Raw genomic sequence first — 12,949 nt, forward strand, 5'->3', positions numbered from 1 at the left:
TGATTAGGTAAAACATTAGAGCAGTACTGTAGATAGCTCAAGCTGTATCTGGGTGATTTAGTATGATTAGGTAAAACTTTAGAGCAGTACTGTAGATAGCTCAAGCTGTATCTGGGTGATTTAGTATGATTAGGTAAAACATTAGAGCAGTACTGTAGATAGCTCAAGCTGTATCTGGGTGATTTAGTATGATTAGGTAAAACTTTAGAGCAGTACTGTAGATAGCTCAAGTTGTATCTGGGTGATTTAGTATGATTAGGTAAAACTTTAGAGCAGTACTGTAGATAGCTCAAGCTGTATCTGGGTGATTTAGTATGATTAGGTAAAACTTTAGAGCAGTACTGTAGATAGCTCAAGCTGTATCTGGGTGATTTAGTGTGATTAGGTAAAACATTAGAGCAGTACTGCAGATAGCTCAAGCTGTATCTGGGTGATTTAGTATGATTAGTTAAAACATTAGAGCAGTACTGTAGATAGCTCAAGCTGTATCTGGGTGATTTAGTGTGATTAGGTAAAACATTAGAGCAGTACTGTAGATAGCTCAAGCTGTATCTGGGTGATTTAGTATGATTAGGTAAAACATTAGAGCAGTACTGTAGATAGCTCAAGCTGTATCTGGGTGATTTAGTATGATTAGGTAAAACATTAGAGCAGTACTGTAGATAGCTCAAGCTGTATCTGGGTGATTTAGTGTGATTAGGTAAAACATTAGAGCAGTACTGTAGATAGCTCAAGCTGTATCTGGGTGATTTAGTATGATTAGGTAATACATTAGAGCAGTACTGTAGATAGCTCAAGCTGTATCTGGGTGATTTAGTATGATTAGGTTAAACATTAGAGCAGTACTGTAGATAGCTCAAGCTGTATCTGGGTGATTTAGTATGATTAGGTAAAACATTAGAGCAGTACTGTAGATAGCTCAAGCTGTATCTGGGTGATTTAGTATGATTAGGTAAAACTTTAGAGCAGTACTGTAGATAGCTCAAGTTGTATCTGGGTGATTTAGTATGATTAGTTAAAACATTAGAGCAGTACTGTAGATAGCTCAAGCTGTATCTGGGTGATTTAGTATGATTAGGTAAAACATTAGAGCAGTACTGTAGATAGCTCAGCTGTATCTGGGTGATTTAGTATGATTAGGTTAAACATTAGAGCAGTACTGTAGATAGCTCAAGCTGTATCTGGGTGATTTAGTATGATTAGGTAAAACTTTAGAGCAGTACTGTAGATAGCTCAAGCTGTATCTGGGTGATTTAGTATGATAAGGTTGAACATTCTAGTCATAAACTGTTATGATATAAGTCAGAACAAAAAGCGATACACCCCAACTGTACTGTTTAATATAGTCACTGATCTGGAATAATTGTTGGATGATAATTGCAACCTATATTTTCACCGATTTCTTATTTGGGTTACTGGTTGTAAAAGACTTGGTCTAATTCAGATTGAACTTGTCGTGCTTATAACTATTATCTTGGACATTTTTATAATGACAGAACGCTTTAATTATGTGATTTAGCCAATAATAATTCATTCTGTTTAATACAAGAAAAACGATGCTAGCGTCGACAAGGACGAGGATAAGTTTACCAAGTTTACATGTGAAATTTTGATCGTGTCAGTTATCTTGGTTTATTGAGAAAAAACCTAGTTGTAAAGTGGGAAGATATTTTCTTGAGATATTGTTCTGCTGAGATAGATCCCCTGGATCCCAGATATTGTACCCATGTTACTCTTCTGCAGTATATTGCCAAATTTACGCTCAATAATATGCGGTATTTTTCTATTTTCAGGATAGCAAATGAGTGAATAGACCGTCCTGAACATCAAAATGGCTTTTCACAGAGGTCCTCACGTTCGTGAGTTATTTGTAACCAAAGACGATAATAAAAAAGACAAGAAAACGAAAGTAAAAAACACAAAAAATGTTAAAGAGCCACCGAAATTCTATCAATACACTCCTAAGATTCTTACTGAAGATCCAATGGTCAACGTGCTCATTCCCCGTGAGGATCCTGTTACCAGCTTCACAACGTCCCAGCCGTATATCATCGGCGATAAAGACGTACCGATTATTTTACATCCGATTTCTCAAGAGGAGGATATTCCAGCGGATTACCAGGAAAAGGATCGCCCACAGAGAACCAGGGAGACTTCCAATCCGGTGTTCAATAAACAGGAGGCTGCTAGGGTAGAGAAGTCTGAAATGATAAATGGTGTTGTCATCCCTCCCCCGGATTATCACGATGAAACTATTTACGCCGAGATACATGAACGAGTCGACCTCAGTAAACCGCTTCATAGACACTACGGTGGCGAGGACTTCTCAAAGTTTCTTGACGAGGATGACGATTCGAACCATGGCGGATTAACGTGGCGCTCAGAGAAACCTCAACCCAGATCGTCTATTCCAGCTTTTGAGAAAAAGAGCAAAACTGAAATCAAACGACCTTCTCGGTATCAGAAACGCGAAAGCAAAGTCAAAAGTTTGTTCGGTACGTCGAAATCAAAAACAAACACTGCGAAAAGGCACTCTCAAATTCGTGATTTTTCATTCGCAGATTCGAAGACAATCGTCAAAGATTCAGAGCACGTGAATCTGTCTCGTAAGATATCGTCCAGTAGTGACGGTGGGGACGTTGATAACTTTATCAACCCCCTGGGTAAGGAACAATCGTATGAAAGTTTTCTAGAAGCCCGTCACGGCTATTCGGACTTCTCAGGTGATAGTGCTCCTATACATGGTGGAGGGGAATATTACGACGGACCACCTTCACCGTTACAAAAGGAAAACAATTTCTGGAAGAGACTGACCTGGCGATTTCGACACAAAAACAACAATAGTTATTACATGGCTTATGAATGAAAGACATTCTATAATCTTGTTTGTGGGTCATGCTTTAAGGTTCTTGCTTGATTTTATGTGGTCAGAAGGCATGCTGACGTGTTATCGAGGTGGATTGATACATCGAAAACAGCTGTGAAAGTAACGGGAAAAGGAAGAGAAGAAACAATTTGTGCTCTACACTAGTTGATCACTCTTTACAGGTGTATCTGTGAATAACACTAGGCTAGGTATTATTACTATCTAACCGTGAAAACGCTGTGAAATAACCGAATAGTTGTCATTATTTATTAACAGGAGAAGTTGAAGGAAATTTAATGTCCTTCCTATCTGGATAACGTCTATATTTACCTCTTCTATAGAAGTAAGGATTAATTATTCTATACTGCACTTTTCTTGGTAACAATGTGATATAAAACCTGATTTCATTTTGTCTGATTATGAATGTAGTATTAATGTCAAATTGAATAACACAATAATACTTCACTTTATTGTAACATTGTGCTAGCCAAGTACTTGGTAGATACATATATTTCTAAAATTGAATAAAATGTGTTTTTCTGTGAATCTGTAGAACATGTTATTTCTATCCTGTATTATGTTATCATTCACAGAATAATCATGTTGTTGTTGTTTTATCACGTGGGTCAATAAATTATATTCTAGCACTGTAACATTCAAGTCAATACCGACTTAAATATCAGATTTGAGATTATATCAAAAAATTATAACGTAAAACTTGATAGGAGACTGATAGGGGGACCATTTCAAATTCTTTCACTTCAAAAGTCCACAAGCTGTATATTGCTGACTCTGGTCCGATTGGGTTCGTCTTCTCAGCTTCCCTTAAAAGACACCATGTAATGTTGTTTGAGAAATGGTAAGATTGGCGGACGAAGAATATCATCGATGTAAGTTGCCTTTAATGATAACCAATGGAATACTCTCATGTCTCCTGTATAATTCCTACAAACGTTATTGTTGTGTTCGGAAGATGTTATTTGGATGTATAAGTTTCGTACTAGATTTATGTTTGGTTAAAATTCACTTTATTTGGGCTTACTTTCAGATAATCTTGATGAATTAATCATTAGATTATAATAAGTACCATTTTTCCTCTATTTTATTTATCTAACAAAATATGAATTTAACAGCACTTAGAGATATATAGGTCCATAACACCACAGTTAACGACGTTTTCAGCCTTTTTGCCATGACCGATGACCGTTAATAATACACTTTGGGTATGAATAACGCTCTAGGAGTGATGCCACTCTAAACTTCCACAACAATGGAATGGGGCTTTCGACAATTATTATATTTCTTAGTATAACCTATTATATACAATCAAGACATGATCACTTCAGGTTTACGAAACCTTTCCCAATTCCAATACAATGATTTCACAGCAAATAAATGGACTGAAATTATACCATAAAAAGAAATAGAAAGATAGCTGTAATAATTCAATAAAATCATTCATTTAAAAACAACACATAACAGTCAACAGCTAAACTGTCCTGGTTTCTACGGACAGTTACATAGAAATTTAAATTCATTTATCAATTATGAGATTTATGCTTGATTAACAGGAAATACAAACATATATATAAGATAACTAAATTCTCAACAACTCTATTTTAAAATTCATAATGTGTTATTTTCCAATATTCGTCAGCCAAAACTTTAGGGTCCAATGAAGCGCGGAGTTTATCTGTGTAATGAAGTATAACATCATAACGTTCTAATTGTTTCGGTGGGATCTTCATAAACTCTTTGATTGTCACCAGACCGTCGTTATTCTCGTCTAGCTTCTTAAACAACTTCTTGTACATGTCCTCTATAGCACCAAGTCTCTTCTGTTGTAATCTCAACCCAAATAGAAACTCAGAGTTAAGAGAGTCAATCATTTCAGACTCGCTGATGGATTTGGAAGATCGACTGCTCAGTTTAGGAAGTAACCAATATCGTATCAGCAAAGGTTTTCCTATCCCAGCGAATTCCAGTTTATCGAGAGTTATGGTTTGGTCGAACTGTTTCAAACAGGTGTCCGTATCTATATATTGGGTAAACAGGTTGCTCCACCAGATATTTACCGCCAGATTGATGTTATACGATCTCACTTGGTGGATCCAACTGGCAGGTATGTATAGACAGTCACCGGGTTCCAGGTGAGCATGGATAAACTCAACTTTGGCCAATCCAGGATATTTCACATAATCTGCTTTATCAACGTCCAGTAACGAATGCGACTGATCTTCGCTATCGAAGGGAACTAACTCGCCATATTTGAGAGGATCGACAATGATAAAATCTTTGGTACCTCGGTAGACGCAATTCAGGTTGTCTGAAGGATCACTATGTACTACTGAGCTGGTTCCTCCGCCACTTAACCACATAATCACCTCATCAATACCACCTCCCATTAAATCCGGACACTGTAACGAGAAAGGTAGAACCAGATCCTTCTGGATGAACTCTGGAACAAGGTCTACCATATAGTAAGTCGAATTAGGATAAATCTTCACAAATTCTTTAAAATCCATTTCAAGCATGTTCTGTCCCCTCACTTCTTTTTTTAACGTCTCGACACTGATGTTGACAGGTTTCTGCAGGTCTTGCTTCAGGAAATAATCATCTGTCCATAAGTCAAACGCTGGAGAAATTTTAGCGCCTCCTTGGATTAAAACTGGTTTTTGTTGGGTGAAGTACTCAGTGTTAAACGTAATTGGATCTGGAAATTCCGCTATCGTTTCCACATTATGTATTGGTCGACCACTTCCAAACGGTTTTAAATGTCCATATTCTTGTGCCAAATAGTGATTAGTATCCGAGCCTTCATACAGAGTTACACAAGAAAATAACGAAGAAATCAGGGTAAATAAAACATTCGTTAGAGTCTGGACATCCATATTCACTTGATTCTGAACCCAACGGAAGTTACCATCTGTTCCTAATACCAGGATCTCTCTACCTGTGATATTTTGTAACGTCAACAGATTTTTAGGATGTAGATTTCGTGTGAAAAGCAATAGGAGTTTTGTCAGTTATAGTGTATCATCTGTTTGTCACTTTTGAATTTAATCAATAAATGACACACAATACAATAGATCAGGTAATTGGAAAAGAATAAAAAATAATTGCGGTGGGGGGGGGGGATCATTTGGAGTATGATTTCATTTTTTCTTAATTTTCTTTTTTAGATTATTACACCAAGGCTTTCATTTCATTTCACCAGCCAGTGTCGCCTCATGACGCAAGATCTTGTGTTTTGTTCTTCAAATACCACACAGACACAGTTTCGGAGGTGTTGATCATGTGCTTTCCGAACATTTCTCAGACCATAAACCAACATTTTGATATTTTATTTTCTTTAGCCTGCAGTGTACGTTGATTATTGTTTTAATCTCTTTGGATCCTATTTTTGATTTTAACTAATGATTAATGTATTGATTTAATTTTTCTGTAACCACTACACGATACAAGTGGATATAGACGAGATGTGTGAGAATTCTCTCGTACATCATAAACAACAGCTGTTAAAAAGGCAGTATATCCGGAATGATTTAGTAGATCTCAGTTGTATTTAACATTGATCTCAGTTGTATTTAACATTGATCGAAGACAAGAATGGATCTCATGTACCATATATTATATTTGTATCTCTGTCTTGTTTGGACATTACACCAAGTTTCGGGATCAGAGTTTATAAATTATGAAGATCTTGGTGATTTTTCGGAACATCCCGGTCATCTGAAGCCATTCGGTGCCGGACAGGGAGTTGATATAGATGAAATAACGGAAGTTCCAGATCCGGTAACCTTCTACAAGGAATATGTTCACCCGGATAAACCAATCAAAATGAAGAAAGCAGTTGTAGATCACCCGGCTTTCACCAAATGGACAGATAAATACTTCCTGAAACTGGACATACCTCCAAACACCCAAGTTGAAGTGGAATACCACAAGAAAGAAATCCGAGGAATACCTACGAAGGCGGTCAATTTTAAAGTTTTCGTAACGACACACCGGAAGTCGCAGTTATACATGATTGGATCGGTCCCCAACTTCTTAAGGAAAGATTTAAGGCTACAGCACTGTCTTCAATGTGGCGATATGGTCAACAAGATGATAGATACGGCTATTATGTGGTTCAGTGGTGGCGGAACGAGTTCAGTGGTTCATGTGGACTCTTATCATAATCTGAATTGTGTTTACAGAGGATCTAAACACTTTGTCTTGGTCAATCCACACAAATATCAACATTTATCTCATATCGACAGATTAGAGGGTGGATATTCGTCAGTTGATGTTGATTCAGTGGATATGAGGAAATACCCTGGTTTAGCGAAGGTAGAATATATTCACGCTCATATTGATGCTGGTGATTGTCTGTATATACCTTATGGTTGGATTCATCAAGTACGATCTTTCAATAGCAACATCGCTACCAATATATGGTGGCAAGGTATCGCTGATTTTGATTTGGACACTTGTAACAAAACGTACGATGAATCTTACACATTGGAAAATTTACAAATACGTGAAGACCATATTGTGTCAGCGTTCTTGCAACAAGTAACATCAGAACTCAGAAATGCGCCGGACAATACAATGACGGCTAAGGAGATCATAAATTTGATTATTCCTGATATTATTCACTATGATGGCTACGATTTCCTTAAGAAAGAGATAGACAGTCTGAAGGTTATTGGTGATAATATTATAAGCTATATTGATCACGACCAGGACGGGTTGTGCACCATGGACGAGTTACTTTATGAAAATGAAGAAAAGAACCTGGCATTACGGGATGAATTACTGTCAATGGAGGATGTGTTTGGTACAATAGATCAGAAATTGAAACTTGGAGATGAACCTAGAGATGCAGCCGGGCAACTCCTGTCTAATCGAGACGAACTCTAATAATCCTGGACGTCTTCTAGCCCTACGTTCAAAAAGAAAAACATTTTTGGCATCATTTTTGACTTTTTACCTAACTACAAACAGAATCATTGTTGGCATGAATTTGTTATGTTAATTTTATGTTTTGTTTATTAGCCACATTTAAAATATAATAGTAGGAGATGTATCTATTTTTAGTAATGAACCACATCAATCAATAAATATATACTATATCTATCATATGCTCTTACGTTTATTTAAACGTTATGAAAAGTGATTTCCAAAGCGGTTATAAACAGTTCCATCAGGGCAGATGTGGTTTCTGGGATTCTACAAAACCTACTACCAATCTGACACAACATAATATTCCAGCAGGTATTTTGAAACATGCTTTTGGTCTGCTGTTATTATAAGATTTAAACGACATTTATAAACGAGGAGCACATATAAAACACAAGACAATTATTATGAGATAAAACACACTTCTTTAATACATGGCTACATAACGGTTTAACAATAGTTATTAAATATAGATTCATTTCAACTTTTCAACTAAAGCAAGATGACCAATGAGATGATAATAAAATGATACAATTACACATTACATTAACCCTTACACTTGACCTGATCCTGTGGTATTTAACAGTGTAAGAATTATATTGTACATCCGGAAACATTGTCCACTAGAGGTCAGTAGTGTCACTCTCACAGGTGTCCTTATTTAAATTATCACATGTAATTAAATGTTACATTAAAAATTAAAAATAATATTGAATATACTTTCTCTCTGAAAGACATTCTGATTTGACAGAGAAAAATATAAAAACAGTTTCATTTTATTAAAACCCAAACTATCAAATCGAACAATCCTCTGTCTGAAATAAAAACAACTCGCGGAAGGGGACGCTAATACTATGGCCTACAGTTTCCATTTAACGACTTTTGAATCTGTCCATTTTTGAACACGTATTATTATCATTTATACATGCAATATTTATCTTAATGAAGTCGAAAACTTCTTATCGGGTTGCTTTCCACCATAATATAACATCGTTTCAAACATGGGACAGTAACATAATATATTGAAATATAACTCTAAAAATTAATATACAGAGAACACAAATACAGATACGATATTAGTATACGGTAAATAATAATAACTACAAACAACAGTTTAGCCTCGATTGATCTGTATTATTTAACTTTATAATAGTCAAACCATTCAAAATATTTTTACTGTTTAAATACTGCTTAATTCTATTTCTATATATGTACATCTAAATATTCTCTTCACTAATTAATAATCAACTTGTTGAACAAGAATTGACCATGTTTTACACAAACTAACAAATTTATCTCGAGAGTTAATTTGACAGCTGGATGCCGTGGGCGACCATTTAGGGGTTGAACTTGACTGACAAATACATAAGGTTCGCGCGATGACTTTATTCATATTGGTGTGCTCGATTTCCGTACATGAACACATTTATGGATAGCTTTTCACGAATAAATGTACTACAAGTTATGATATATTCAAGAGTACAACTCTACAATTTGTTGTGTTGGGCGGTGTGAGATCCAGTAATTGAATACACCTCTGAAAGGTTTTTGATGTTCTATAAACTTGTTTGCCGTGTTTTTACCTGCAGTAGAATTAAAACAAGATAATTAGAAGTGATTAATATATTCTAAATATTAATACCAGGTGAAATTTGTCCTGGATTTGGTTTAATTCAAATTCAGTTGAATTCAGACGCATTTCGAGACAGACGTGACCAAGTCCACTACCGATTGTACTGTTGGATTAAAAATTAATTTTCGGATTTTGTGAATTCTAATTGTCAATATGAAAGGTAAGATTAAGAATATTTAACTTTATTCTGTAACCAATAGTTGATTATATTTTTATTTACTATTAGTAGTTCGAGACTAATTATTGACATGTAATTATTTGTTATTGAACATTTATCAACAAATATTGCAAATTGAAGTTTACTGTGCCAAAAAGTTTAGAATCTGAATCAAAAATTAAATTCATATGATGGCTGACCAATTATTTAAATATGGCGTTGGTGCCTCTTGACAGAATAAGAATTTGAAATTTAAAAAAAAGCCTTTCGGAATTACTACATACTTGAAACTTTATTACAGGGGAACAGTCGGTATGTTTGGGAATTGATTTGGGTCTTTATTGTGCTTTAATAGTCTTAACAAATACTAAAACGCACGAAAATCATATAATCTCTTCAAATATACCTCAAACTAGAAATTTCACTGTCTATTTCTATATTTCTATGTATGACATAATAGTCTCACTAAAATTCGAGTCGAATTTTTAACTTTCAAACGTGAATAATTCCTGTTTCTAAAAGTAAGGTATGCTTGGTTGAACAGATAGTGAAGGTGCTCCTTTAAGATGAAATTATTGATTGAAAAACAAATATTAACGGCTACAATAAAACTAGTAGTGTATAATAAATATATTTTATTTGACAGGTGAATACTGGAATATAGATCCTTATTGTTATTGTGCTAACTCGGCTTGGGGTAGGTTCAATTTTAACTTATATAATATCACACTTCACCATGTTACCCATGTTCATGAGCAATTGAATATGAGATATTTCCTTATTGTAAAGTAAAGCCTAGTTCATACATCGATCTTCTGATGTGCCGAATTTAATATGAAAATTTGGCACATGAAAAGTTCAACGTTTGAATCCATTTGCCGTGATTAATAATTTGTGTCGACCTGTCATTCTTTTCGTCATCTTGTATCGAGTTGAACGACGTAAGCGCGGCATGGTTTCAAACGTCGAAATTTTCGTCCTTCGAGTTTTACTAATATATTATGCTAATGATATTACAATTATATGATAATAAGGGATTCCCCTAATTTCTTGGTTTTACTCCATTTTATCTCAAACCAGCACATTGGCTAAAAATATAGAGAATAGAGCTGCCAATTGATTGAAAATCGTTGAGATTGTATAGGATTATAAATGATTGAATACAATGACACTTATGTAGTAGTCTGTAATTCAAAGGTCCCTTTACCAATCTTAAAGTTTTCTTGATAGCTGTTTCCCTTTTTAAAACTGAAACAGAATTTCTCAAAAAAGGGGTAACCCCATCATAAATATATTAAATTTTATTGAGTTTTTGTCTTTATTCAAAATTGGAAAATTGGTTTAAAAAAAAGGTCATTAGAATTGGACTATGGTAAAAAAATATCATAAAAAGGTCAAACAAGAATAACTCTGGTCTAATAGTGCGACAGCAAGTATATTATATCAAATCTTTCTCTCCCTTCGAATATTCAGACAGCCATTCAAAACCCCAGTGTTTGTATTGTTTGTTGTTTAATACGGCACTACAGACATGTTCTATTTGAATCAACTGAGGATCTGAATGATTTGTGTCGACATAAATATCCTTTTTATTCGACACGCCAGAAGATCGACATATCGACATATGAACTAGGCCTAAGACAAAAAAGAAATGTCACTAAATGTCGGCGTTTCTGTGCAAGATTATGATAATAGAACGATTGACTCGGAGAGAATACAAAATATTCTCCATTTAGTCCCTTTCCATAATACAGAAAAAAGAAAAACCTGTCCTGTCCTATTCGCTTCCTGTTATCTCTATGTTTTACGTTCAATTATCACTGAGCAACGAGCTCGCATCCCTCTGAACACCAAAACCAAAGTACTGATGCGTCCTGTATTAGCTTTTACCTGTTCTCATCGTTGTCAGTGAGATTTGACTTAAAATAACAGTTTATGACTTATGTATAATGGTTTTATTATTGTATTGTAGGTAAGGTAGATGGTATAAGAGATATACCTATCGGAGGCGCCGCTGTTACTGGTCTAAGTGGTGATGATACGGCAGCTTTAGCCGCTGGGTTAATTGGACTAGCTGCACTCCTACCTCTACTGCTTTGTATACTCTGCTGCCTCTGTCCAGCAGGATTGTGTCTCAAACTGTGTCCATGTCTAGCCGGCTGCTGTGGGTAAGATACAAACTGTATATTTATGTAAGATTTGAACGACATGTAGAGGCGCGGAGCACATAATATATTATATGTAAATATATGTTCAGAAATCCAGGCCTTATTTCACAAAAAACAATCGAATTTGTCGTGAGGAAATTTACATTAAGACGTACCATACTTAAGACTGAATTGGTGGTAAGATATTTTGTTTAACGATACCCCGTTGATTCAGTTGAACAATAAGAATAAGATATTCAAACATTATCTCGAAAATTAAAAGATTATATATCACCATAACATTTAATTATATTATTTTCTGTCCTACAATGGCTAGCAGAAAGGTAAGACATAAAACCTCCAATTCACAGTCTGTGGCCGTTAATTTTTTAGGAAGAAGTCGGCGGCTGCGGCTGGTGCTGGTGCGGCTGCTGGTGGAGCAGGTGGTGCCAAGTCAGATAAACTTCGAGAAGTGTAAGTATCAATGATGTGAATAAATCCATAAATTTCATAATAATCTACAATATTGCTTATCGACACATTTCGACTTTGGGGCAGGGATTGTCAACGCTTTCCTATAATGTTCATAATATTCTGCGTTTATGTTTTCAATAAACTGATTATTTTCATATTGAAAAGGTTTCCGGAGTGCATGATATCAATCAGACGTTCTTCAACCATCCTGTATTACCTTTGTCATTACCAAATCACAAGATCTATAAAACTTGTAGAACGGGTTACACAAGTTTTTCAAATCTTATTTTTCAATTTACAGAGACATCAAATTGCCGAGGGCCTGGGTTGAAAGTTTTAGAGGGTAAGTTCCCATGACATAACATATATTTTAGTAGGTTTATAAAACTTGGTCAGAAGAATGGCCGATTGACCAATATAAATCGACTGACCAGTAACCTGTTGTTCTACTTTGAAAATATGACCAATGTTATACAATTTTACCAACTGGTTCCTAAACTGGGACACTAATATCCCTAGGAGTGTCAGATCAAATGCAGTACCTTTGAAACGAAAAGAAAAGATCTAAAGGTTTGGAACCTAGCGTTAACTGTTTAATTGCTTCACCATATCTGGGAAGTGATGAGACCACAGGCAAGACCTATTTGAGGATTCATTTATGGCATTCGACAGTTTGATTACCTTAAAGGGATACCATTATAGTACATACACAATACATTCATATTCTT

General features: G+C 35.3%; 4 protein-coding genes across 4 annotated transcripts; 3 read left to right on the forward strand and 1 right to left on the reverse strand.

Moving 5' to 3' along the window:
- Positions 1-1,789: 1,789 nt before the first annotated feature.
- LOTGIDRAFT_237071 (hypothetical protein) lies at positions 1,790-3,517 on the forward strand. Its single transcript, XM_009068790.1, has one exon. It carries the CDS (start codon positions 1,832-1,834, stop codon positions 2,864-2,866), a length of 1,035 nt encoding a protein of 344 aa, XP_009067038.1. The 5' UTR covers positions 1,790-1,831; the 3' UTR covers positions 2,867-3,517.
- Positions 3,518-4,485: 968 nt separating this feature from the next.
- On the reverse strand, positions 4,486-5,757 carry LOTGIDRAFT_170151 (hypothetical protein; the record flags this gene model as incomplete). The annotated part of the gene is made up of 1 exon (XM_009068791.1): positions 4,486-5,757. The coding sequence occupies one exon, from the start codon at positions 5,755-5,757 to the stop codon at positions 4,486-4,488; it is 1,272 nt and encodes a 423-aa protein (XP_009067039.1).
- Positions 5,758-6,628: 871 nt separating this feature from the next.
- LOTGIDRAFT_96029 (hypothetical protein) lies at positions 6,629-7,342 on the forward strand (the record flags this gene model as incomplete). Its single annotated transcript, XM_009068792.1, has 1 exon — positions 6,629-7,342. A coding segment is annotated over one exon (714 nt), but the record flags the coding sequence as incomplete, so codon positions are not given.
- A 1,904-nt stretch (positions 7,343-9,246) lies between these two features.
- On the forward strand, positions 9,247-12,225 carry LOTGIDRAFT_237073 (hypothetical protein; the record flags this gene model as incomplete). Its single annotated transcript, XM_009068793.1, has 4 exons — positions 9,247-9,603; positions 10,247-10,297; positions 11,573-11,768; positions 12,141-12,225. Exons 1-4 carry the CDS (start codon positions 9,597-9,599, stop codon positions 12,223-12,225), a joined length of 339 nt encoding a protein of 112 aa, XP_009067041.1. The 5' UTR covers positions 9,247-9,596.
- Positions 12,226-12,949: the final 724 nt, after the last annotated feature.

This window comes from Lottia gigantea (assembly GCF_000327385.1).
Source record: "Lottia gigantea unplaced genomic scaffold LOTGIsca_94, whole genome shotgun sequence".
NCBI classification, from domain to species: domain Eukaryota; kingdom Metazoa; phylum Mollusca; class Gastropoda; family Lottiidae; genus Lottia; species Lottia gigantea.